This window comes from Myodes glareolus, chromosome 4 (assembly GCF_982192425.1).
Source record: "Myodes glareolus chromosome 4, mMyoGla1.1, whole genome shotgun sequence".
In the NCBI taxonomy this organism is placed as follows: Eukaryota; Metazoa; Chordata; class Mammalia; order Rodentia; family Cricetidae; genus Myodes; species Myodes glareolus.
The window spans coordinates 117,064,092-117,088,529 of record NC_142029.1 but is presented as its reverse complement, the minus strand read 5'-3'; the positions used below and the strand labels follow the sequence as shown (position 1 = coordinate 117,088,529).

The following is a 24,438-nucleotide window of genomic DNA, read 5'->3' as shown; positions in this document are numbered from 1 at the left end:
GAAGACTGATCACCAGAGACACAGCCCCAACTACAGCAACCAGAGGAAAAGACGGATAGACAAGGTAAGAACACACGCAACACCACAAAGAGTAACACGACACCAATAAAAACTAGTGGCCCTACAACAGCAAGACTTGAACACCCAAATACAGATGAAGCAGAAGAAAATGACCTAAAAAATAACTTTAGGAGAATGTTTGAGGCCCTTAAAGAGGAAATGAAACCTTCACTCAAATAAATGGAGGAAAAGACAAAAACTTGGAAGAAATCAACAAATTCCTTACAGAAAAGCAAGAAAAAAAGCAATCAAACAGGTGAAAGATTAAATTTTTAAAGACTTAAAAACCAAAATAGAGACAATAAAGAAAACAAAGCAAGGGAATTATAGAAACAGAAATTATGAGAAAATGATCAGGAACCACAAATGCAAGCATCAACAAACAGCAGAATATAAGACATGGAAGAGAGACTCTCAAGTGCTGCAGATACAATAGAGAAAATAGACATATTGGTCAAAAAAAGAAAAAAAAAGGGAATCTAACAAAACCTTAACACACAAAATCCAAGAATTATGGGACACCATGAAAAGACAAACCTAAGAATGACAGGAATAGAAGAACTTCAGCTCAAAGGCACAGAAAATATAGTCAATAAGATCAAAGGAGAAAACTTCCTCAACCTAAAGAAAGATATGCATATCTTAGGTTTTCATAAATATACAAGAAGCTTACAGAACATCGAATACACTGGATCAAAAAAATAAATAAGAGTTCCCTTCGCCACATAATAATCAAAACACTAAACATACAGAATAAAGAAAAAAATATTAAGAGCTGGAAAGTAAAAAGGTCAGGTAACAAATAAAGGCTGATCTATCAGAATTACACCTGACTTATCAATGGAAACAATGAAAGTCAGAAGGTCCTGGTCAAGTCATATGTGGACATTAAGAGACCATGGATGCCAGCCCAGACGACTATGCCCAGCAAAACTTTAAATCACCATAGAAGGACAAAACAAGATATTTCATGACAGAACCAGATTTAACCAATACCTAGCTACAAACGCAGGCCTACACAAAGTACTAGAAGGAAAACTCCAACCCAAGGATGTTAGCTACATCAACAAAAACAAAGACAATAGATGATCTCACAGCAGCAAATCCCAAAGGAGGAAAAAAACCATAATAACATCACCAACTAAAATAACAGGAACTGGCAATCACTGGTAATTATTATCCCTTAACAGACACAGCCTAACAGATTGGATATGAAAACAGAACATATCCTTCTGCAGTATACAAGAAACATACCTCAACTTCAAAGACAGACAGTGCCTCAGAGTAAAAGGTTGGGAAAAAATTTTTCCAATCAAATGAACCTAAGAAACAAGCTGGTGTAGCTATCCTAATATCTAACAAAATAGACTTCAAACTAAAATCAATCAAAAGAGACAAAGAAGGACATTTCATATTAGTCACTGAAAGAAATCCATCAAGAGGAAGAAATCTCAATACTGAACATCTATGCCCCAAATACAAGGGTACCCACATAAAAGAAACATTTCTAAAGCTTAAATCGCACATTAAACCCTACACACTAAAAGTGGGAGACTTCAACACCCCACTCTTACCACTGGACAGGTCTGTCAGACAGAAAATTAACAGAGAAATAAGGGAATTAACAGATGTTATGACTCAAATGGACTTAACAGACGTCTATAGAATACTCCATTCAAACAGAAAAGAGCATACCTTTTTCTCAGCACCTCATGGAACCGTCTCAAAAATTGACCACATACGAGGTAACAAAGCAAACTGAACAGATATTTCAAAAAACTGGAGGGCTGGAAGTTCAGAGCATTGCCTGTTCTTCCAAAGGTCCTGAGTTCAATTCCCAGCAACAACATGGTGGCTCACAACCATCTGTAATCAAGTCTGGTGCCCTCTTCTGGCCTGCAGGCATACATGAGACAGAATATTGTATACATAATAAATAAATATTTAGAAAAAAATGGAATAACCTCATGTATCCTATTAGATCACCTTAGCTTAAAATTAGAATTCAACAGCAACACTAATTTCAAAAAGCCCACAAACACATAGAAATTAAACAATGCTCACCTGAATCATCCAATGGGTCAAGAAAGAAATAAAGGAAGAAATGACTTCCTAAAATTCAAAGAAAATGACCACACAACATAAGCCAAATTTATGGGACACAATGAAAGAAGTGTTAAGAGGAAAGTCCATAGTACTAAAATCCTAAAAAATCCCACACTAGTGAGGTAACAGAACATTTGAAAGCTCTACAACAAAAAAAGAAACAAACTTACCAAGGAGAACTAGGCGGCAGAAAATAACCAAATTAAGAGCTGAAATCAACAAAATAGAAACAAAGAAAATACAAAGAATCAAAGACAAAGAGTTGGTTCTTTGAAAAATCAACAATAGACAAACCTTTATCCAAACTAATCAAAAGGCAGAGAGAGAATATCCAAATTAACAAAATCAGAAAGGATAAGGGGACATAACAATAGACATGGAGGAAATCCAGAGAATCATTAAGCTATATTCCGAAAACCTGTATTCTACAAAATTGAAAAACGTAAAGGAGATAGACAACTTTCTGGGTAAATATCACTTACCAAAAGTAAATCAAAACCAAATTAACACATTAAATAGACCTATAATTTCTAAAGATATATATATCTTATATATATATATATAAGATATATATATAAGATATATACATATAAATACATACATATAACAGCCATCAAAAGTCTCCCAACCAAAAAATGACCAGGGCCAGAGGGTTTCAGCACAGAATTCTACAAGATTTTCAAAGAACTAATACCAATACTCCTCAAATTGTTCTACACACACACACAAACCAGAAGAACCATTGCCAAACTCTTTTTATGAGGCTACAATCACCCTGATACCCAAACCACAGAAAGACATTGCTAAGAAAGAGAATTACAGCTCAATCTCACTCATGAACATTGATGCAAAAATTCTCAAAAGTACTGGCAAATCGAATCCAAGAACACATCAGAAAAACCATCCTCCACGACAAAGTCGGCTTCATCACAGAGATGCAGAGATGTTTCAACATATGAAAATCTGTCAATGTAATACACCATATAAACAAATGAAAAAATAAAAACCACATGATTATCTCATTAGATGCTGAAAAAGCAATATACAGCAAGCCAATAGCCAACAGCAAAATAAATGGAGAGAAACTCAGCGATCCCACTGAAATCAGGAACAAGACAAGGTTGTCCACTCTCTCCATATCAATTCAATACAGCTCTTGAGGTGCTAACTAGAGCAATAAGACACCAAAGGGAGATCAAGGGGATACAAATTGGAAAAGAAGTCAAACTCTCACTATTTGCTGATGAATGATAGCTTACATAAGCAACCCCAAAAATTCTACCAAGGAACTTCTACAACCCATAAACACCTTCAGTAATGTAGCAGAATACAAGATTAGCTTAAAAAAAAAAAGAAAAAAAATCAGTAGCCTTCTTTATGCAGATGATAAATGAACTGAGAAAGAAATCAAAAGAAACACCATCCTTTATAATAGTCACTAATAACAAAATATTTTGAAGTAACTCTAACCAAAAGACCTGTATGACAAGAACTTTAAATCTTTGAAGAAAAAATTGAAGAAGATACCAGAAAATGGAAAGATCTCCTATGCTCTTGAATAGGTATATTAACATAGTACAAATGGCAATCTTAACAAAAGCAACCTACAGATTGATGCAATGCCCATGAAAAAATATCAGCAAAGTTCTTCATAGACCTCAAAAGAACAATACTCAATTTCAAATGGAAAAACAAAAACCAAGACTAGCCAAAACAATCCTGGATATTGGAACTTTTGGAGGGCTCACAATTCCTGACTTCAAATTGTACTACAGAGCTCAGTACTGAAAACAGCCTGGTATCGGTATAAAAACAAACAGGTGGATCAATGGAACTGTATTGAAGATCCACATATCAATCCACGCACCTACAAACACCTGAATTTTGACAAAGCAAAAAATATTAAATGGAAAAAAAAGCATAATCAACAAATGGTGCTGGCTTAACTGGATGTCAACCTGTAGAAGAATGAAAACAGACCCGTATCTATCACCATGCACAAAACTCAAATCCAAACGGGTCAAAGACCTCAACATAAGCCAACCACACGGAACCTCATAGAAGAGAAAGTGGGAAATACACTTGGACGCATTGGCACTGAAGACCACTTCCTAAATATAACCCCAGTAGCACAGACACTGAGAGAAACAATAAATGGGACCTGCTGAAACTAAGAAGCTTCTATAAAGCAAAAGACACAGTTAACAAGACAAAACTGCAGGCTACAGAATGGGAAAAGATCTTCATCAACCCCACACAGGACAGGACTGATCACCAAAATATACAAAAATTTCAAGAAACAAAAGAATCAAAAGAACAAATAAGTCCAATAAAAAAAGAGATAAAGACCTTAAACAGAGAACTCTCAACAGAGGAATCTAAAATGACTGAAAGATACTTAAAAAAAATGCTCAACATCCTTAGCCATCATAAAAATGCTAAGCCAAATATCATATGTACTCACTCTACATAAAGCAAAGAAAAACCAGCCTACATTTCACAATTCCAAAGAACGAAGACAACAATGAGGACCCAAAGAGAGACATACATGGATCTGAACTACATGGAAGTAGAAAAAAACATAATCTCCTGAGGAAACTGGGAGCATGGGGACCATGAGAGGGTAGAAGGGACAAGAAGAAGGGAGGAGAGTACAGAAAAATAGCTCAGTAAAAACAACAAAAAGATTGTCCAATCTCTATGCAAAAAGATAATTTTACTGTTAAAGGCAAGGTCAGCATCTTTGGAAGAATGGATTCAAGATACAATCTCATGACTATGATGTTGCATGGGTAAGACAGGTGATTTTCAAGAGATTAGAATAATCCATTCAGAACACCTCTCCCTTCTAGATTATGTGGAAGGTGTGGCAAAGGCAGGCATTGGACTAATGAAGGTAGATTAGCAAGGAATATTCAAGGTTCTCCTTTGCTGTTGGGGAAACTCCCTGAGAGGTCTCTAGCAGGTCCCTGTTCTAAATCCAGTTCAGGCGTTTCAAGCCATCACAGAGGAAAGAAACACCTCCTGGAGCAATTAAAGAACCTAATACCTATTGTAAACACACACACACACACACCAAAAAAAAAAAAAAAACAACAACAAAAACAAAAAACAAAAAAAAACTATGCTGCTCTGGATAATAGAACAGCTATAGAACAACTATAGAAGAGAGAACAAAAAATTCAGGAGAAACCATAACGCGAGTATTTTGGCAAACTTCTATAAACGAATAAAGACCCAAACTAAAAATACACATAAATGATGCTGTCGCCAAAGATCTGGTAGACACAGGTAGGGAGGGATATAACAATAATTTCATCAGAACCTTGGCTTCCAAACTACCCTCTTCAGGATGTATACGCTCAGCTTTTAGAGATCTGAATTGTGTATCAGTTAAAGCAAAACAAAAGAAGCATCGAAAGGATAGGACCAGAAGGACAGAGAGGAAAATTAAAGTCATTTCTCCCAATCTCAGAAATAAACCATAAATTACGTATGTTTCTAGAAAAAATACTACAAGATACTATATAAAGAACAGTCACCAACCACCAGGTTGTACAAGAACAGGGTACAACAGCTGCTGATATTTCAAAGGCACCAACAGCCCCACCTTTAAAATGTTGACAGACAAACCTGTATGGGTTAACAACAGAGAAACTGTAGGCTCTAAACAGCTGGTACAGGAGCAACTAAATGTTTGGTATATTGAAGAATCATCCAGCCCTTGGAACTCTACTGTACTTGTTAAAGAGAAATCTGGAAATGGAGAATGGAAACAGCTCTACGACTGTTACTAAGGTGAATCAGCCAATGGGCTCTCTACAGTCTGGAATTCCTCTGCCGACTCTATTATCTCTTATAGTTATTGATTTAAAAGATTGTTTCTTCACTATACCTTTACACGAAAAAGAAAAATTTGCCTTCAAAGTGCCTACAAATAATTCTCAGTCTGCTAAGAGATATCAATGGAAGATTCCCCCACAGGGAATGTTAAATAGCCCCACCCTGTGTTGATACTTTGTGAGTTGGCCATTGAAAATGATGCATAAGCAATTTCCTGAATCTATAGTTAACCATAAAATGGTTGGCCTTTTTCTATCTGATTGATACTTTAGAAAAAAAATGTAAAGAAAATTTTGCTTTGTTGGGGATTACAGATTGCTCCTGAATACAAAGAGGGGATTCTAGCAATTATTTGGATTATAAAATAGGGTTACAGAAAATTAGACCGCAAAAGACTCAAATTAGGAGACCAAGTGCAGACTCTTAATGACTTCCAAAGATTGCTAGGAGACATTTCCCATCTATGGTGCACTATTGGGATAGGTCCTGATGAATGGATTCATTTCAACAAAACCTTAGATGGTGACAAGGATGACTTAAATAGTCCCAGGGAATTATTAGCTGAAGTTGAAAGAGAATTGGCTTTGATAGAAGAGAAATTAAAGAAGACACATGTGGATAGTGTGGATCTGAATCTTAACTGCATTCTGGTTATATTACCCTCCAAACATTCACCTACAGGAATTTTAATTCAGAGAGAAGATATTATCTTAGAATGTATATTTTTTTTACTATATAAACCAAGTAAAAAACTAAAAACTTATGTGGAAAAGGTCTGAGCTAATTTTAAAATGAAAACTGAGACTTTGTCAATTAGCAGGAATAGACCCAGCAGAAATTACAATAACTTTTAATAATAAAGAAATTGACAAATTATGGGAAGAAAGTAAACCCTGGCAAAGAGCTTGGAGTAATTTTGGGGGAGAGATTAACAACTATCCCAAATTATTAACAATTAAAGCAAGAAAATTCAACTTATAAAGAGAACTAACTGGATCCTTCCTCCCACTGTATGGGACACACCAGTAACTGGAGCCCCTACATTCTGTATTGATGCAAATAAATCAGGAAAAGCAGGTTACAAGTGAGAAAATTTAAGTCAAGTGGAACAAAGCACCCATGACTCTGCCCAAAAGTCAGAATGATATGCTATTCTCATGGGACTAAAAACTTTTAAAGAACCTCTCAATATAGTTACCAATTCGCAATTTGCAGAAACTTTTTTCTGCATATGGAAACCGCTGAATTTATAGCAGAATTTATACAGAACTGACTTTACTAAATATTCAGTTACAAAAGATACAATCAGGAATAGGAATCACCCCATACACATAACATACCTCTGATCCCATATGGGTCTGCCAGGTCCTCTAGCACAAAGAAATGCAGAAAAAAATTGATCAATTATTGACTGGAAATGCGCTGAAGGCCTAAGAAACATTTGTCAACAGCAGAGGTTAAAAAAAAAAAAAGACTTTTTCATCACGTGGCAACAAGCTAAGGAGATTATAAGAGGTCCTACTTAAATTAAATTTAATTAAGTAGGAATTAAATCTGGCAGATGAATGTGTTCCATTTTGTAGAATTTCGAAAACTAAGCTATTTATACCACATCACTGGTACCTATTCAGGTTTTCAACGGGTAACTGCTTTGAGTTCAGATAAGGCTGATTCTAAATAAACAGAAAGGGATGATAAATACCCCAGAAATAGACTGCATAATGCTTTATTAACTTTGAATTTTCTAAATGCTAATGAGAAAGAAATAACAGCCACCGAGAGATTCTGAATAGTAGAAAACTATGGAATTAAATCAGCCAATATACTTTAAAGGTGTACTGATCTCAGAATGGAAACCAAGACATATGTTAAAGAAGGAGTTTTGCTTTTGTTTCCCTATGAGAAGAAAAGCTATGGACACCATGAAAATTGGTAAAGATTTGATTTGAACAAAAAACATCTTTTAATTAGAAGAAATGATAGTTCATTAAGCACTATAAAGCACTATAAAACTAACAAATGCTTTTTGTTTGACCAGATATAACTTGCCAAAAGAGAATCTCCCCAAAGTTAGGGTTGGGAAAGGGTTTCGCTTCTGTCTTTTCAGGAGAACAAAGGTATTCAGCTAAGGAATCTGAAGACTACTGGACAAATGAGACAACTGGAGAAAAAGAACAAATCATCCAGAAAAAGTCTCAGCAAAAAGAGTAAATTGGCATATCACATTTACAACAGATAAAATTTCACAAACTTTCCCAAATATTTGTTTCTGCTGTTCTCTACAGACATATAATGCAAATAGTCTTTTTGTTGTCCCAGTCTAACTAAAAATCAAAGTTGGCTTTGAAGTTGGAGTGTGGCTCTCTCCTTCTCTAACCCAAGCACGCTTATATTAGTGAAATCCAAAATGCCGTTCTCATGTCAGAAGAGCTACCTGATCTGGGACAGAAGAAAAATAAATATTTAAGGACTATTTTATTACCAATAATCTCATAATCCTTTGGTTTTATATTGACTCTTTAAAAGCTTTACTTAAGGTGTAAGATTTATAAGATTATATACATATATATTAAACTTTTGTCATGATATTAATCGTCCTATAGAATACTAATTGTAGAAAAAGGATCATGTACCTTCGTGTACATGATTTCAGGTTTGAGTCTCTATCAGTTTTCTACAGTGAACCATGAGCACGCCTAATAGCAACCTTTGAAGTCTCCACAAAAGAAGGTGGGGCCCCACATTGATGATCCCACCAGAACTATGTCAGTACTAAGCTGAAAAACACAACCTAAGAAAGATCAGCTTTGGACTACAAACCACTCAGAACATTCTCGAGGTGGTTAGCTGAGATGATCCAACAAACACAAGCCCCGCACACCCCCACTGTGCAGACACTGGACAACAGACGATACAGTTAACCTCGGGATTTGACAACTAAACAAAATTTTCTTTTCAGGATCCTCTAAAGATGCCACTGCCCCCGACAGCAGGAAGTAAATTTAAGAATATGAAGCCCACATCCCTAAGAGGTGGAGGGGGTGGTTTTTGGTCTTCACTGGGTTATGGATATTTGTCACTGCTTAGGGGGATTGATTATAAGTTGTTATTGGTAATGGTCATGAAAGAAGCTAAACGAAAGAAAATAGGTTCAATATTCCTGTTTTGAAAAGAAAAAAGAGGATACAGACATGATAAAAAGGTAGATTATTGAATCGACTTTTAAAAAGCAACTACTAGTTGCTCTATATTGATTCAAATTTGAGATTAATTTGATTAGAACAGTATATACATTTCTAATTTTATTCAAGGTATTGTACCTATACAGTTCATTTAATAATATAATGCAAATGTCTAGTCTTTGAAAGTTGTTATTAGAAACTGTTTAGGGTAATAAGGAAATGCAGGTTCATAATTAGGCACCTATTATAATTGAACAAACATAGATATATTTTAGATAAACAGGTCCTCGTTAAACATTTCAGAGATCTACAGAATGTGGCTAAAATTAAAAGATATTTTAATAATATAGGATCTTTTTTTTTTTAATGACAATGAGACATGCCTGTTCCTGGCATCACCTATCTACTTCAGAGAAGATAACAGGCATCAAAGAAACCACACATGGAGTTTACTTTCTTTGTGGCAAAAGTAAACCACTGGACAAGAAAATGCCCTTGCCTAGACCGCTGGCAGTGTGCTGTCCTAAGTGGACAAGCAGGACACAAAAGAAAGTGACTGCCAACCACTGTCAGGACAAGGAGGGACAGCCCTTCAGAATGTCCTGCTTCACAGAAAAGTCTGCCGGGTGTGCTAGGCCTGTAGGCCAAAGATGGGAGATGACCCAACATTGCAGAGGGACTTTGGGTGACTGTCCAGGCAGCCAACAACTGTTGCTGTTATTACATTTTTGAAAGACGCTTGCTTGTACTTCCTGCTTACTCACTTAATAGTATTTCTTCCTTGGGTCTCTGGGAGAGTTGAAGACTAGAGAGTTACGGTTTTCCTTGCTTACCTGACACGGAAAGCAAGTTGTGATAGAAAGTAAAATAGGTGCAAGACTTTGGACTCACCAAGATTAGACAAATATAGAATATTTTCTCTGAATTTGTCAAATGCAAATGGACTAGACATTGTTGAAGTATTTAGTGTCTGTATATATTGTAAACAGTCATTGTCCTTCCCCTTCTCCCCTCTTCCGTGGTCCCCATGCTCCCATTTACGCAGGAGATCCTGTCCTTTTCTACTTCCCTTCATTGTACTTATTGTACATAGTTTTCTTTATGTTAGTTATAGCCTCTTTTATTTTATACAAAAGGGGAAATGTAGTGATAGTTCATTTGTATTTTAATAAAGTTTCTATAGGTGATTTATAGAAACCATCCCCACCCTTCTTCAAAGAGTGCTTTGTAAACACTATGTGGCTCCTTCGCCTATTTTCCCACTTGGTCACACTATTCACTGTCTCCAGGTTTTTCTGATTCCAAAGAAGTTCATGTTTCTCTTTCCTACAAGACTAAAAGGCACAGAGATGGGAGACAGAGTTATGCCGAGGATTCCTCCTTGGCGAGGCGTGTTCCCAGCATCCCAAGAGAACACGCAGCACATTTCACATCTCATGAATGCCACTGTGGCAAACTCAAGAGCAGGAGCTAAACACGAGCTGAGGGCTGGTCTGAGAGGCTCTGCACGCAGTGAACAAGTCAAAAAGCCAGTGCTGGGATGACCTGAGTTGGATCTCTGAAGCCCACATGGTAGAGAGAAGCAACTCTTACCATGTTGTCCTCTAATTCCTACATGTGTGCCATGAGACATGCATGCATACATGAAAATTTATAACCCTAAAAATTATTTTGAAAAAGTGAAGCCAAGAGCAAATGCCCACTGGGAAAATTGTGTTTCATTCTAATTAACTAAAAGAGTACAAATGGCTGGAGAGACAGCACACAAGGTGAGAGCACCGGCTGCTTTTCCGGAGGTCCTTATGATGCTCACCACCATCTGTAATTCCAGTTCCGAGGGATCCAGATACCAGGCATACAAGTGGTGTCCTGACAGAGATGCAGACAAAACACATAAAAATAAAACGAATGTAAAAAATGTAAATGAACAGTATTAGAAAATAGCCCCCTGTGAATTTGAGAAGTACCGGCGTTTGAAACATGACAAGTGTCAAATAGACCCTAAGCCTGATGAGCATCCCATCTATTAAAAATATGGAGGATGACGGAGGTTTGCACACTAGGTCTTTGTTGTTGTTAGTGATAGTTTAAGTTATTATACAATTGGTGAGAACAAATTGGGCCAGGAATAGTGTTTGTGTCCGCCATCCCAGCACTGGAAAACCAAGGCAGAAGGATTACCACAGACTTAAGGTAAGCTGGAGTTGTACAGAGAGTGACAGGTCCCGCCTCAAATAAAACAATACCACCTGGTCAAGAAAACAACAAACTGATCAATAACAAAACTGCATGGAAAAAAGCTAAGAATCTATGTTTTTCCCCATCAGCTTCTAAAACAACACCTGAAGCAGAATCCACACTACAACAAGCTAAAACTGGATTGGTGAGTATGGATCTTCAAAACTAAAGTCATCTGAGTATTCAACGACACCAAAAGAGGAAGAACATCAAAGGACCAGGAAGAAGCAGTTGGGGTGTGGCTGCCTAGACAGAGCACTCACACACCTTCTGAGTATCTTACTTGTCCAACAAGACACAGCAGGGACCAATGCATCCATCTACATGGGGCCAGCAGAGACCTCACCAGTAGCAAAGAGGCAGACTGAACGTTTCCAGGAAGAATGAGTCTCACTCCCAACGCACCCACCCTGAGGCAGTGAAAAACAGGCAAAGGAGCTCTTGAGACTTCTTTCCTGAGGGCTCTTGGACCACCCCACCCGCTCTGCCAACTCTAAAATAGGCAAAGGGAAAATGTCAAAATAAATAATTAAATAAAAATAAAATTTGCTCCCTGATAAAATCCAGTCTGAGCTGTTCACACGACAAAAGCGTAATTGTCCTAAACTGCACTTAAACCCGCTCTGACAGCAAGCCAAAACTACCTACCCCATGACTGCTGATAAGAAGCCAGGTCAGCCATAGGCCTCCCTGTGCTTCCTAGAAAGTATCTCGAATTTTCAGAATTAAGGTATTAGGGAAGAGGGAAGCCAGACAACCTGAAATCAACCCTGGAGAGGTCCACAAATTGTCCCTTGACCTTCTCCTCCCTCTCCCTCCCTCCCTCCCTCCCTCCCTCCCTCTCTCTCTCTCTCTCTCTCTCTCTCTCTCTCTCTCACACACACACACACAGAATAAAAATATGATACAAATTTAAGGAGAAATTTTAGGGTTTATATAATTTCAAACCTTGGGCTATTAGTATAAAGAATTACAGATGTGTTAATCTTAGTTTTGGGATCATTAATTTCTAGTAACCTTAGCAAGTATAAATCTAAAGTCAGATTTTTAATGAAAACATTAAACTACATCAATTCTTTCACAAAAAAGGCATTTTTGTATTTTTTCTAATGCTTACTAAAGGAATGATATTCTAAAAATACAAAGAAACAAATGTTTTTCTGTTGATTTTTAAACCACAAAATGCCCATGGCCGTCTCTGTATATATGATGTAAGGGGCTGAATTAGCTACAAAAAAAACTACAGTAAATTGGTACATTATCAGCTTATCTGAAATTTTACAATGTTAGTTTGTTTCTTTTTTTTTACTATTAAAATCTGTAGCCTAGAACAGGCGTAGAGAGGATCAGGATCCACCACAGGTGTAGACGGGTGGGTGTATGCATGAAATCCCAGGACGCCGGAAGCTGAGGTCAGAAAATCAGGACCTTGTATCAACAGGGGCCCAGAGGGTGCAACCAAGGCCATAAACCAGTGACTGAATTAATGTCTTTACTATCAATATATAGCTTGCTTGCCAATACTTAATAAGTCATACACTAGAGTGGTGTGTGTTTTCACTAAGATAGTTCAAATAGCTGGCAGAGGTGGCATACATGCTTAATCCCAGCATAGGGAGGCAGAGGAGAGTTCCAGGACGGGAGAACTACACAAACTGTCTGGGGGGGAGGGACATGATACATTCCTCACCATACACACCTTTGAGACTGACTGTCCTGGCCTAAACTCAGAGCTACCCACCTCTGCCTCCCAAGTGCTAGGAGTTAAAGTCTACCACACCCAGGCCAAGCATTCTTTAACTGATCAACATAACAACAAGCAATTCTACCAATCCATTTTTCCCCTTCAACCTTCAAAAGGCTGTGGCTCCCAACCCCCAACAACACAATTTGGATGGAACAAAAAGAGAAATAAAATCAGAGTCCCTGTCATAGAACATTCAGTAATCCTGGTACTCAGAAAACCGAGGCAGGCTGATTGTCATGAGAATAAGGCTTTATATTTTTTAAAAAAAAAAATGAAATAAATCAAAATAGAACTTTCTCCTCAACAGCTCATTTTGCTCTCTGGGAAGGACATGGAGTGCTAAATGAGGCAAGAGGAGGGTGTGTGTGTTCTAACTGGTTTTGAGCGCCTGTCTCCCGACTGCTTTGTTTCTCCTGTAGGTAGAAATGGTGGCACTCCCGAGGGAAGGAGAGGATGCAGTGGGACCTTCTCGCCAGATACCCGGGATCTACAGCGTCTACAGCGAAGCACCAGACACTTTGGGTTCCATTTCTCCATTTTTCCTCACACAGTACCTTCCTGTCCTTCACTGTGGAACAGTTAGTAACTAATCCTGTCCTGAATTAGTGACGTGCTGTCGGCAACATGCAGGGACAGACTGACACTGACGCACTGGCAGAGATTCTGGGGTGAGCTGGGGCAGGAGCCACAGAAGAAACCGACAACTGCCAAACAAAGCCTGGACCACTGGCTCCGCGCAGCCCCTAGTTCGTAATCCTTTCCTTCAGTCTGTAAGCAACAACTGTCCCATCTTTAGCATGAAGTCAACACAACTGGAACCCGAAACAAAATGTTGTACACATGTGTACATATGTGATGGTTCTACCTTCCAACCATAAGTAAGCTGCTAGTTAGCATGCCTTTGGTGATCTTAAACTTCTGGATTTTAAAATTTCCTATTTAGCGGAGTAGCTCACGCTCGCAAACCCCAACACCTGAGAGAGCGGGCAGGGAGGCTGCCAGCATAAAGGTCAAACATTTATTACTACACAGTGAGTTCCAGGCTAGTGAGGGCTCAAGTGTCTAAAAATTAACTCTGCTCAATTAGATAGCTCATTCAAACAGCCGCCATGTAGAAACTGTACATATTAGCTCATGCTTACTCACACTGGGTGAATAATAACGTCGAGCCCAAATATTAAAGCCTTTTTAGTTCGAAACCATTGTTTACTGGTGTGGGAAGAGGGTACAACGTGTGCCTGTCAACTGAAAGGGGCCAGTTTCTCTCTCCTACTTCATGGGTTCTGGGAATGGACAACTCAAGTCCACTTTACTACTGAGCTATTTCAACAGTCCTTGATCTATTTTGGATATTTATTCAATAATCTTATGCGTTAAAAAAAAAAAAAACCATGTCAAGGAATGTTGAAGTTGGTCGGGAGGTGGTGGCACATGCCTCTAATCCCACAAGTTTGAAGCTAACCTGGTCTACAAAGTGAGTTCCAGGACAGCCTGGGCAGTTACAGAGAATCCCTGTCTTGAAAAACCATAAAGAAAAAAAGGAATGTGTAAGTTGAAGAACAGCTGGGGGGGCTGAGGGGGAAGAGACTGACAGGACTCAGCAGCGGTCTGCCAGTAACAGACCACCTCAGGCAGTGGGGCCAACTCTGCTAACACCACCACTGCTGTAGGCTCTATTCCTCACAGGCATTTGCCAGGACAGTCTCTGGAGATAGCGCTTATCTCTAGATGAAAGGTTAACAGACACTGGCTCCTTTTCAAAGAAAAGTCCTAGCTTCGAAGCCAGTCTTACATGACCTCTGAAAACCAGGGCCCTCAGAATAAGGTTGTTGAGAAGCCACCATATACAAGGGGCCCGACTATAAATACTTTTCTGTTTCTGTATGTTTGATATCTCACACAGTGCAAAGATACACATGGAAGTGAAACATTCATACATGTGAAATTAAATAATAAAGAATCAATTTGCTTTTTAAAAAAAGAAAATAAAATTAAAAGAAATGATTAAATAAAAATCTGGATGTGGAGGTGCACATACCTTTAATCCCAATATTCAGGAGGCAAAATCAGAGACCTCTTAATTTGCAGGCCAACCTGGTCTCACACACACACGCGGACACGCACACACACAGGGCTCCTCATATTTGGACTAAAAGTACTTTAAAAGTACTGAGTCGTTTATCTCTGTAGACCAAAATATGAAGTAATTTAAAGTCAACATCAATACTACATAACATTATCATATTCTTTAATGCAGCTAAAAGCAGAGAGCCAAGTTTAACAACCAGCATCTTCCACAAGTGCATGCTAACCAGGCATAAAAAATAAAGATGTAAAAGCGGAAGTGGGGGCCAGGTGGTGGTAGCACACACCTTTGATCCCAGCATTTGAGAGCAGAGACAGGCAGATCTCTGTGTTCGAGACCAGCATGGAGATTTTCAGAATTCCCAAGGTTACACGGAGAAACCCTGTCTCGAAAAACCCAAAAGCAGTAACAACCACCAAGGGAACTGTTTTATAAAAAGAATCTAATAAAGAGTATAAACTTGAGAGGTCGCTCTTGAAGCAGGTGCTAAGTTGCAGTTCATCTTCCATCCTAAAAGACTTAGACATCTTTCTACTTGGCTTAGCTAAGACTCCACTGTATTTGGGAACACAGGGAAGAAAGCAAACTCCACACTCATGGAAGCAATAACTGACACCATGTGCTAGTGTTTGCATGGCCCCAGGGTCAGAAACGAGAGGGGCAGTTTATGCTTCCTTGGCAGAGATAAAACATACACAACCCACTGTAGCGAGCTGGGTTTGAAGGCAAGCGTCAACTCCAGCAGCTAACAGCTTCCTTCCTTCTGCTCATACTCTAGAGCAGAGACACCCACTTGGTTGTTCTCCCTGCCCCCCAGTTACACTTCAGCTCTGACGGCGAAGGTCTGGAACAGATTAAAAGTCGGGCCACAAAATAAAAAGCTCTGGCAAGTAGTCAACCCTGTCTGGAATACACATACACAGTGGGCCCAAAAAGGGAAACGAAAAGGAGAGAAGGGGGCAGGAGACATTTGTTGTATCGCTACCAAGCGCGGACACGTGTGCGTATATTCATGCGTGCATGTGTGCGTGTTGCGTATGGCAGGAGTATGTTGTATTTTTTTCCCACCTTAAATACCCGTTGTTCCTTAAAAGACTCAGCTGTAGGTACTATCAGCAGAAAAACTAACAGTCAAGGTTCTCTCCTTTACTGCTAATGCTTTTCCCAATTTCTTTTCTTTCAACAACACACACATACAGAAGAAAGAAGAGTAGAGAGAGTGTATGAGCGTGTTAAAAGCTAGTGGCAGTGGCACAACACGACTGTTCCAAACTCCCCAAGGACAGATGAATTGAATCATCAAATATGATTAAGGAAACATGGCTGTTATCATCCCGTGGATACCAATGCAGCGTTTAAGGGGTTTTCAACCACAAGAGCTAATCAAGTATTAAAAAGAATCTAAGTTGCAAACTGCTAACATGTGCATTACTTTCTTAGCACCCCAAGAGGTTTGGAAACTCAAAACAGTATTTGAGCCAAACTGGCTATTGAAATGACCGTCTAGGCTGCAACCCCACCACCTCTGATTTTCCTTGGGGGTAGGGGTGTCAACTAGTCCATAAAGTTGACATTCAAAGTACACTCAAACTTCTTTTTATTGTTGTTTGTTTCCAAGTAAATAGATGGGGAAGGGGGCGTCTATATTGGAGGCTGTTATTTTTACCCAGCCCCAGGGCTGTGTTTTGATGGCATTCACAGAGTTAATTCTCCTTCCCAGTAAAGTCTGTGGCGTGGTCAGGTCAGCCCAAAGGAAGCTTCAAAGGCCCCGCCAGCCGTGTCTGACCAGCACTGATCCACACATTGTTTCCATTAAGCAGCACAGGGCCAAGACGAGTGCTCAAACCACATTATCTGTTCCTTTTTACATTCATTTTCCATGCTTTGGAAGGAGATTCAGAAAGCCAACAGTTGAAACTACCACCAGGAAAGAAATATGGACAAAAAGGAGGAACAGGGCACGGAGACCCTTACCAAATTTGGGAGGGGCTCTGCTTTGCTTTTCATTTCCCAAATAAAAAGTGATGGAAAGGACCTTAACTAGGTTAAAAGAAAAACACATCCCAAATGGTTGTAAAATAGTTTCCTTAGGCTTGGCCTGGTGCTCAGGGTGAGTCCGCACCTTCAGCCCTGATGGTTCAGGCAAGCACTAGCAGGCACGTCTCTGGGGAAAACTCAGGTCTAGGTTGTTCACATGCCTGAGTGAGTGGTGGCCTGCTTCCAAGAAGCACTGTAAGAATAAAGCAGTCCGACACCATGGCCCTGAGCTTTTACAACATCCACAGCTCGCCTCAGGTCAGAATGCTGCTGTGGACCTAGTGATCTCCAGGTTAAACAAAAACCACAGTGGGTGTGCGGCCACTGCTAACTACAAGACTGAAGTTTCACTGAGATGTCTTCTCCTAAATCCCCGACTATCACCAAAATGACCACAAAGGATCTGAAGTAAACTTTTACCAAAACGAGGGTCAAGTCTTGGGTCCAGCCAGGATGTGGTCTTGTTTTTGTGGTTTATGTAGTAAACATCTCCATCCTGCGTCATGGCCTGCTCCCATCCATCAGGAAGAGGTCCTAGAACACAGAAAACAGACTACAGTTGGTTCTGATCTGGTACCTTAAGAAGCTGAGCAGGACGCACTTCAAAAGAACAACACGATTAGATACAGAGCAGTGCATTAGAACTGCAATCTACGTCCACAGAAAATAAGGCAGGCACAAACCCAAATCTCCTCCACGAAGACTAAACCATTAAATAAGGAAACCAACATCCCCAAAGACAAAGATGAGAACTTTAAAGGGTCAGGTTAAAAGCACACTTTAGCTGACATAGCCACGCTCCATTCAGACCCACTATTTATACAACCAACTTATACCAAGACTAGAATACAGATTATTAAAGCCGAGAAATATGAAAAGGTTTGTTGTAAAGCAGAACAGAAACTGCTAGCGTAAGAGGACTGTGGCTGAAATTTTAAATTTGTTGGAAGTGTGGGAGAAGGCTAGGAAATAGGGGACACTGAGAGTAAGGAAGCGTCTGCGGAGTAAACAGTGAAAAGAGGCCCAGAAGAAAATTATGGAACCGCCCAACCATCCTCAGGCAGACAGAACTCTCAAAACTTTAACTGGGAAGAAAGTTCACCCCTAAGATATTTTTGAAAAATGCACAAGGTGTTTAAAAGTTCAAGTTCAAAGGTTGGTGTGGCGCACGCCTTTAATTCCAGCACTCAGGAGGCAGAGGCAGGCAGGATCTCTGTGAATTGAGGCCAGCCTGGCCTACAGAGTGAACAATTAGGATCTACACAGAGAAACCCTGTCTTGAAAAACTGAAAAAAAGTTGAAAGTCCTAAGATGCTGTGTGACTGACAGGCAATGGCCACTAGACAGATGCCTTAGTGAGCCCCAACTGGACAATCAAGAGACCTTGATATTTTCAGTGTGCTCAAGTAACTGAACTCTGTTGCCTAGCAACACCATTTTGCATCTTAGCCATCCTGGTCAGAACCATCAGTGATATCATGGCCTTCCCTGCCTATTCAGGGACCCTAGCCCATCTGCTAACTCACGGGCCAAGGGGAAGCAATAGGCCTCGACAGCTCATCTCCACCATGTGATGATGGCACTACCACATTTAAAGTCACACCGTGACTCCACCTGCTTGGCCCTGTTCCTGTCCCCACACACAGATGAACAAGCAGGCACATCCAAGGTAGGTCTGCAACTCCAACACTTCTCTTTCCTGGAGCTGGAAATCTATTCCCTAAACTTCTGCCAACGTTCCTAGATTACAAGAAATCCATCAAGCTTTAATTATTATTAATTTCACTATGAATGGCAGACTTACAAGAACTAAATCCAAGTGGACCAGGTATAGTGTCTCTCTCTGTCTTTCTCACTCACCCCCTCCCCCACCATAATCTCAATTGTTTAGGAGACTGAGGCAAACTCACACAATAAAAAGTTAATCCAACCTTATCTTTAAAATCCTTTTCAAGGGTTAGCTATATAAGCCAACAGATAAGAGCTTGCCTAGTATTTATCTATTAGATCCTGGGTTTGATTTCTAGTTCTGGAAAAAGCATTAGTTCAGTAAGATTTTTCCCTAATACCAGTCTATCATTAAATAACTGAAGGAAAACCGTGAGGCATAAATTACAGATATGGGCCGGGCGGTGGTGGCGCACGCCTTTAATCCCAGCACTTGGGAAGCAGAGGCAGGTGAATCTCCATGAGTTGGTGGCCAACCTGGTCTACAAAGTGAGTTCAAGGATAGCCAAGGCTACTCCTGCTTCAAAAGAAAAAAAAAGCAGAAAAGTAACAGTGAAGCAAAAAAGACTCCTTTACCTATTCGCTGATGTCTTTAATATTTGCTGTATAAACAGATTGTTACACAAAGAAACCCTGACTCGATAAACAAAACAAAACAAAGAAAAAGAACGTGGACACAGGCCACGGGAAAGAGGCTTTCCTTCCGAGAGAGAGCAAGAAGAGACCAGGAAAGTACCCAGACAGCTCTGCACCACAGTTTAAGCTTTAATCGCAGAAGCAAGGTGAGAAAGCTGGGAAAGGAGTGTGTCTGATGTCTGAGAGTGTGAGCCAGCAATCAATCAATCATCAATCAGTAGAAAGCTGAAAACAAAGATCTTCAACTGCAGTCAAAATTTAGTAATGCAATATAAACCTAGACTTCAGACATGGTTCTGAGGAGGAAATTTGGTAAGTTAATTTTTCTCTCTGTCATTTTTTTGCGGGGGGGTTCTTGTCTCTTTTATTGAGAGAAGGTCTCCATCATCTCAATTCATATTCAAGCCAGGTTTTTGGGTGTTTTTCAAAACTAGACTACCATCCCCCATATCAAAGTCTTATGGGCAAGGTGATAAAGATGGAAGGGAAAAGAAAAGTAAAATAACCCTTGTAGGGGAAAGACAGATGCCAACATTTTAAGTAAGATGTAAAAAGAAGGTAAAAAACTGGAATTAGAGTAAGAAAAATAAAGATTAAAAATCATTTAGATTTATCCTTAGGAAACTACAATTTTATGTAGAATTTGTCAATACTTTTGGATTGATAATTTATCTACTAGAACAAATAACACTGGATGATTCTACTACATGCACTTGCCTGTATGTTCTTGCTCAGTAATAATGAAGGAAAACCATTTAATTTGTACTCAAATAGGAAAAATCTTTCCTGTCGCCATGTTAGACCAACCCTCCCTCCTCCTCATCTGAAATCACAGGACACAGTGGCCAGCACACACCCTGCTGAGTGGTTAAAGTACAGGGCTCTCAAGGAGTTTCCTTAGAACGCAGACTTAATGACCTCTTGGAGGAAGTAATCTAAATTCAGGCCAATTTCAATGAGGACGAACTGCTGTCAGCACAGCGGCGCGGCCTGCATTCTGAGAAGAGCATGAGAAGCCTCGCAACCCATCACGTAACAGACGAAGAAGCTAAGTTAGGAAGTAGCAGGTCTGGGACTCAAAACCAGTCAAGTTCTTCAGAGTCTCCTCTTCCTGAAACTTGTGAAAGTCTCAGAACACTGGACTGCGCAGGTCATTTCCCCCTTAAAGCCTTGCACAAGTAGAACACTAGTCCCCCTCCAACTGTGCACTGAGTAACACCTCGTAGGCGTGTCACTGTCTTCTGAATGGGTTGTGTGCGCACTCAGCTTCTGAAATAGTGTCATTCTGTGTACAAGCTTAGATGTTAGAATCTAAAACAGTCATAAATACACTCATGTAACCTGCTATGGCCAACAAACTGTCTAGACACAACACACACATACACCAAAGTCTCAAGAAAATTCTGTATCAAGCCAGCAGAACATGTTGATGTGCCCCAAACCCCTTCTTCGAGACCACAACGGGCAGTGTGGGAGCCTGAAGACTTGGGGTGGAATCCCAGTGCTGCCCAGTGCTGCCCAGTGTCCTGAGCTCACAACCTGGCCCATCTTGACTCAACATTCATTAGCCCTCTAACACTGGGTACACTCTTTAGTGATGCTACTTCTCAGTGTGTACAGGAGATGAACATTCATAATTAAAGAATAAAGTTTCACACAGAATCCTTACAGTAGGTGTTCTTGAACAAATAGTTCTGTGTCTGGAAGAGCAGTAGGTGCTCTTAACCACTGAGCCATGCATGTCTCCAGCCCTGGAGTTATGTTTTTAATGGAATTCTTAAAAATTTCAAAATAAGGCTCAGAACCCTTAGCCGCCCACACTAAGGCATCTGGAGAATGTCTCCTGTCTGCTTCAGCTCTTTCCACTGGTCTCAGCAGGTGCGGGCACGCCTTCATCTTTCTTCTCTTCACTGGGCCCAGTCACTCTCAGCACTCACCAGTTATGTTCCAGCCATCCTCACGCTACAAATGCTCCCTGATTTCCTGTCTGTTAAATGGATGAGCTCAGGACCTCTGAGGACCACACGGCTCACTTGCTAACCTGCTCTGACTTCCTGAAACGAGGCTCAAGACCGCCAACTGGGCCATTGTGTTCTGCACGTCCTCAGAGACGCTCAGTCCCTCCTCGAGTCCACCTAGGCCTCAGCTCCACAGACAAGTACAGCAGGAGCTACCGTGAAAAAGCCGGCCCTGACCACTTTAACTTGTAATTGGTCTATCTTCCCCTTTCCATTTTAACTACAGGAAACGCAATGTTTATGCGATGTTTATAACCTTCTCATGATTTCCACAGTGGCTGGCATCCTGCAGGAGTATGGGCTGAGGGAGGAGTGCAGCTCCTCTGTCCGTCCGTACCCCCTGCCCCAGCTTCCCGTGTCCCGCCTGCAGGCTCAGGAGGGACAGGCATTCGTAGTATTCTAGCATTCCCTGCTGAGATTCTGTGACAGAAAACACAACATTGCATATCTGTTGAATGAATGATTTTTGGGAACATCTAGTCTCAAGGCAAAATGGTGACCACCATCAAAACTCACCCCTACTTATGATGTTAAGTAGACAAACTTCCTAGAATGCCACATCCACCCAGAGAGTCTACAACAGGCCACTCTCCAAATTTCACCCATGGAACTCCAGTCAGATTTTTTTTCTCGAGACAAGGTTTCTCTGTATAAACTTGGTTGTCCTGGAACTAGCTCTTTTAGGCCAGGCTGGTCTCAAACCCCCAGAGATCTGCCTGCTTCTGCTTCCCAGGTGCTGGGATTATAAGTGTGTGCCACCACCACCCGGCTCCAGTCAGATTTCTTTTTAATTCATACATGAACACAATCCACAAGGCAGCCTGACATATCCACTCCCCACTACCTCTGGACACTCCACAACCCTACCTTCATGTTCATAACTAACTCACTGAGAGACTGAAGAGATGGCTCAGGGGTTTAGAGCACCGGCTGCTCTTTCAGAGGACCTGGGTTGGGTATCCAGCATCTGTATGGCAGCTCACAACTGTCTCTAACCCCATCTTTTGGCCACCAAAGGCACCAGGCATGTACATGGTACACAGATGTACACATAAATAAAACACCCATACATATTTTAAAAAGAAGGAAAAGTGACTCTCCGAGTCCAATCAGTGCTGCTCGAATGCGCAAAGACAGCCTCTCACGGGCCACACCAACGAGGAAAAGGGACTCCTGTCTCCCAGCAGTCACCAGCTGCCAACGGCCTCCAGAGCCGTGGGCTGGCTTGACTTTGCGCAGCTCACCACAGGCTGCGAGCTAACATGCCAGGTCCACCCCATCCCTCTGGCTTATCTTCCATGATGGTCCCCGAGACTCAGGGGACACAGGTCTATTATGCATGTCCTATTTATGGATAAGCACTGAAGTTCAGATTTTTCCCTAATGCAACAGCTCAGAGTTTGGTAAGGTGCTCATTTAGTTTTCACACTGCTGAAGTAAACCGGAGCTAAGCTTTACTCCCTGATAACCTTACGCACATATCCTCTCACAGACTACTTAGGAGCTCTGGCTACTGCTGCAGGATTTAGTCCATCTCACACTCCTGCCTATATATGGTAGTCTAGATGCCATTTTTGAAGAATTAGCATCTTAATCTTTCACACAAATACTCCTCCCATGAGTCACTAAACTGCTGGAGCAATAGTGACCAGAAGGATTTAGAAATCAGTGGAAAAGACAAAAATAAAATCCTAGCACTCACCAAGAGAAGAAATAAAACAGGCATTTCATTTGGTCCTTGAATGTAAATAATTTAATCTCTTTTCACAAAGTTTCCAAAACATCTACAAATAATACTGAAGAAAAAGTGTAGCACGGACACTATTTCTGAGTGCTAATATTTAATAGCTCGTCTTCCTCAGGACCGTGCAGGGGCAGTTCCCCGCACTCAACAACACTCAACAACAGTGTGTTCCTGCTCTTCTCACGCTCTCATATCAGTGGCTGGCGCTCGGGCATCAGCGCCCACAGTAACTGCCAGAATTCAAATGACTCCCAAATGTACAGAAGGAACTGGTTTGAGGGGGTGAGGAGGTTTGAGACAGGGTTTCTCTGTAGCTTTGGAGTCCATCCTGGAACTCACTCTGTAGATCAGGCTGGCCTTGAACTCACAGAGATCTGCCTGCTTCTGTCTCCCGAGTGCTGGAATTAAAGGCATGTGCCACCACCGCTCAGACAGAAAAAACTGCTAATGTGTGCTTTTGGATCAGATTAGGAGAACTTGGGTTTCTATCTGCTCCCATTGATTTAGGGGCTAACTGCTAATGCAAGGCTTGGAAATCCTGCCTCACTTGCTATAGTCAAGATCTTTAGAAAACAAAACAAAAAACCCACAGCAGTATTTCTAGCACCAGCCGATAACCACAACACCTGGCACACAGCGAGGGAGAGGAGTCCAAAGCTCAAGGCTGTCAGGGCTACAAATTCTATCAAGGCTGGAGATAAGGCCAATGGTTAGAGCACTGGCTGAGTTCAGTTCCAGCACCACTCCAGTCCCAGGGACTCCAATGTCCTCCCTGGACTTCTGCAGATTCCCATATGCATGTGACACATATACATACACACTCAGACATACATTAAATAAACAAAGACTTTAAAATCTTGTTTAGAAAATGAAAAGGCTGGCAGGATGGTTTAGTAAGCAGGATGCTGCTGCCAAACCTAAAACCTGAGTTTAAACCCCAGGTCCCACATGTTACACCCCCCTCACACACACAAACACTCTCTCTTTCCTATTTTGGAGAAAAGAGAGGCACG

At 40.6% G+C, this 24,438-nt stretch overlaps 1 protein-coding gene across 4 annotated transcripts in view; it reads right to left on the bottom strand.

The window, feature by feature from the left end:
- Yap1 (Yes1 associated transcriptional regulator) overlaps nt 1–24,438 on the bottom strand; it is an 88,554-nt gene that overhangs the window by 25,964 nt on the left and 38,152 nt on the right. For all 4 annotated transcript variants that reach the window (XM_085689934.2, XM_085689936.2, XM_085689937.2 and 1 more), the window contains exon 4: nt 17,720–17,833. In XM_085689934.2, coding sequence (XP_085546060.2) covers nt 17,720–17,833 — 114 coding nt within the window. The remainder of the gene's footprint in view (nt 1–17,719; nt 17,834–24,438) is intronic.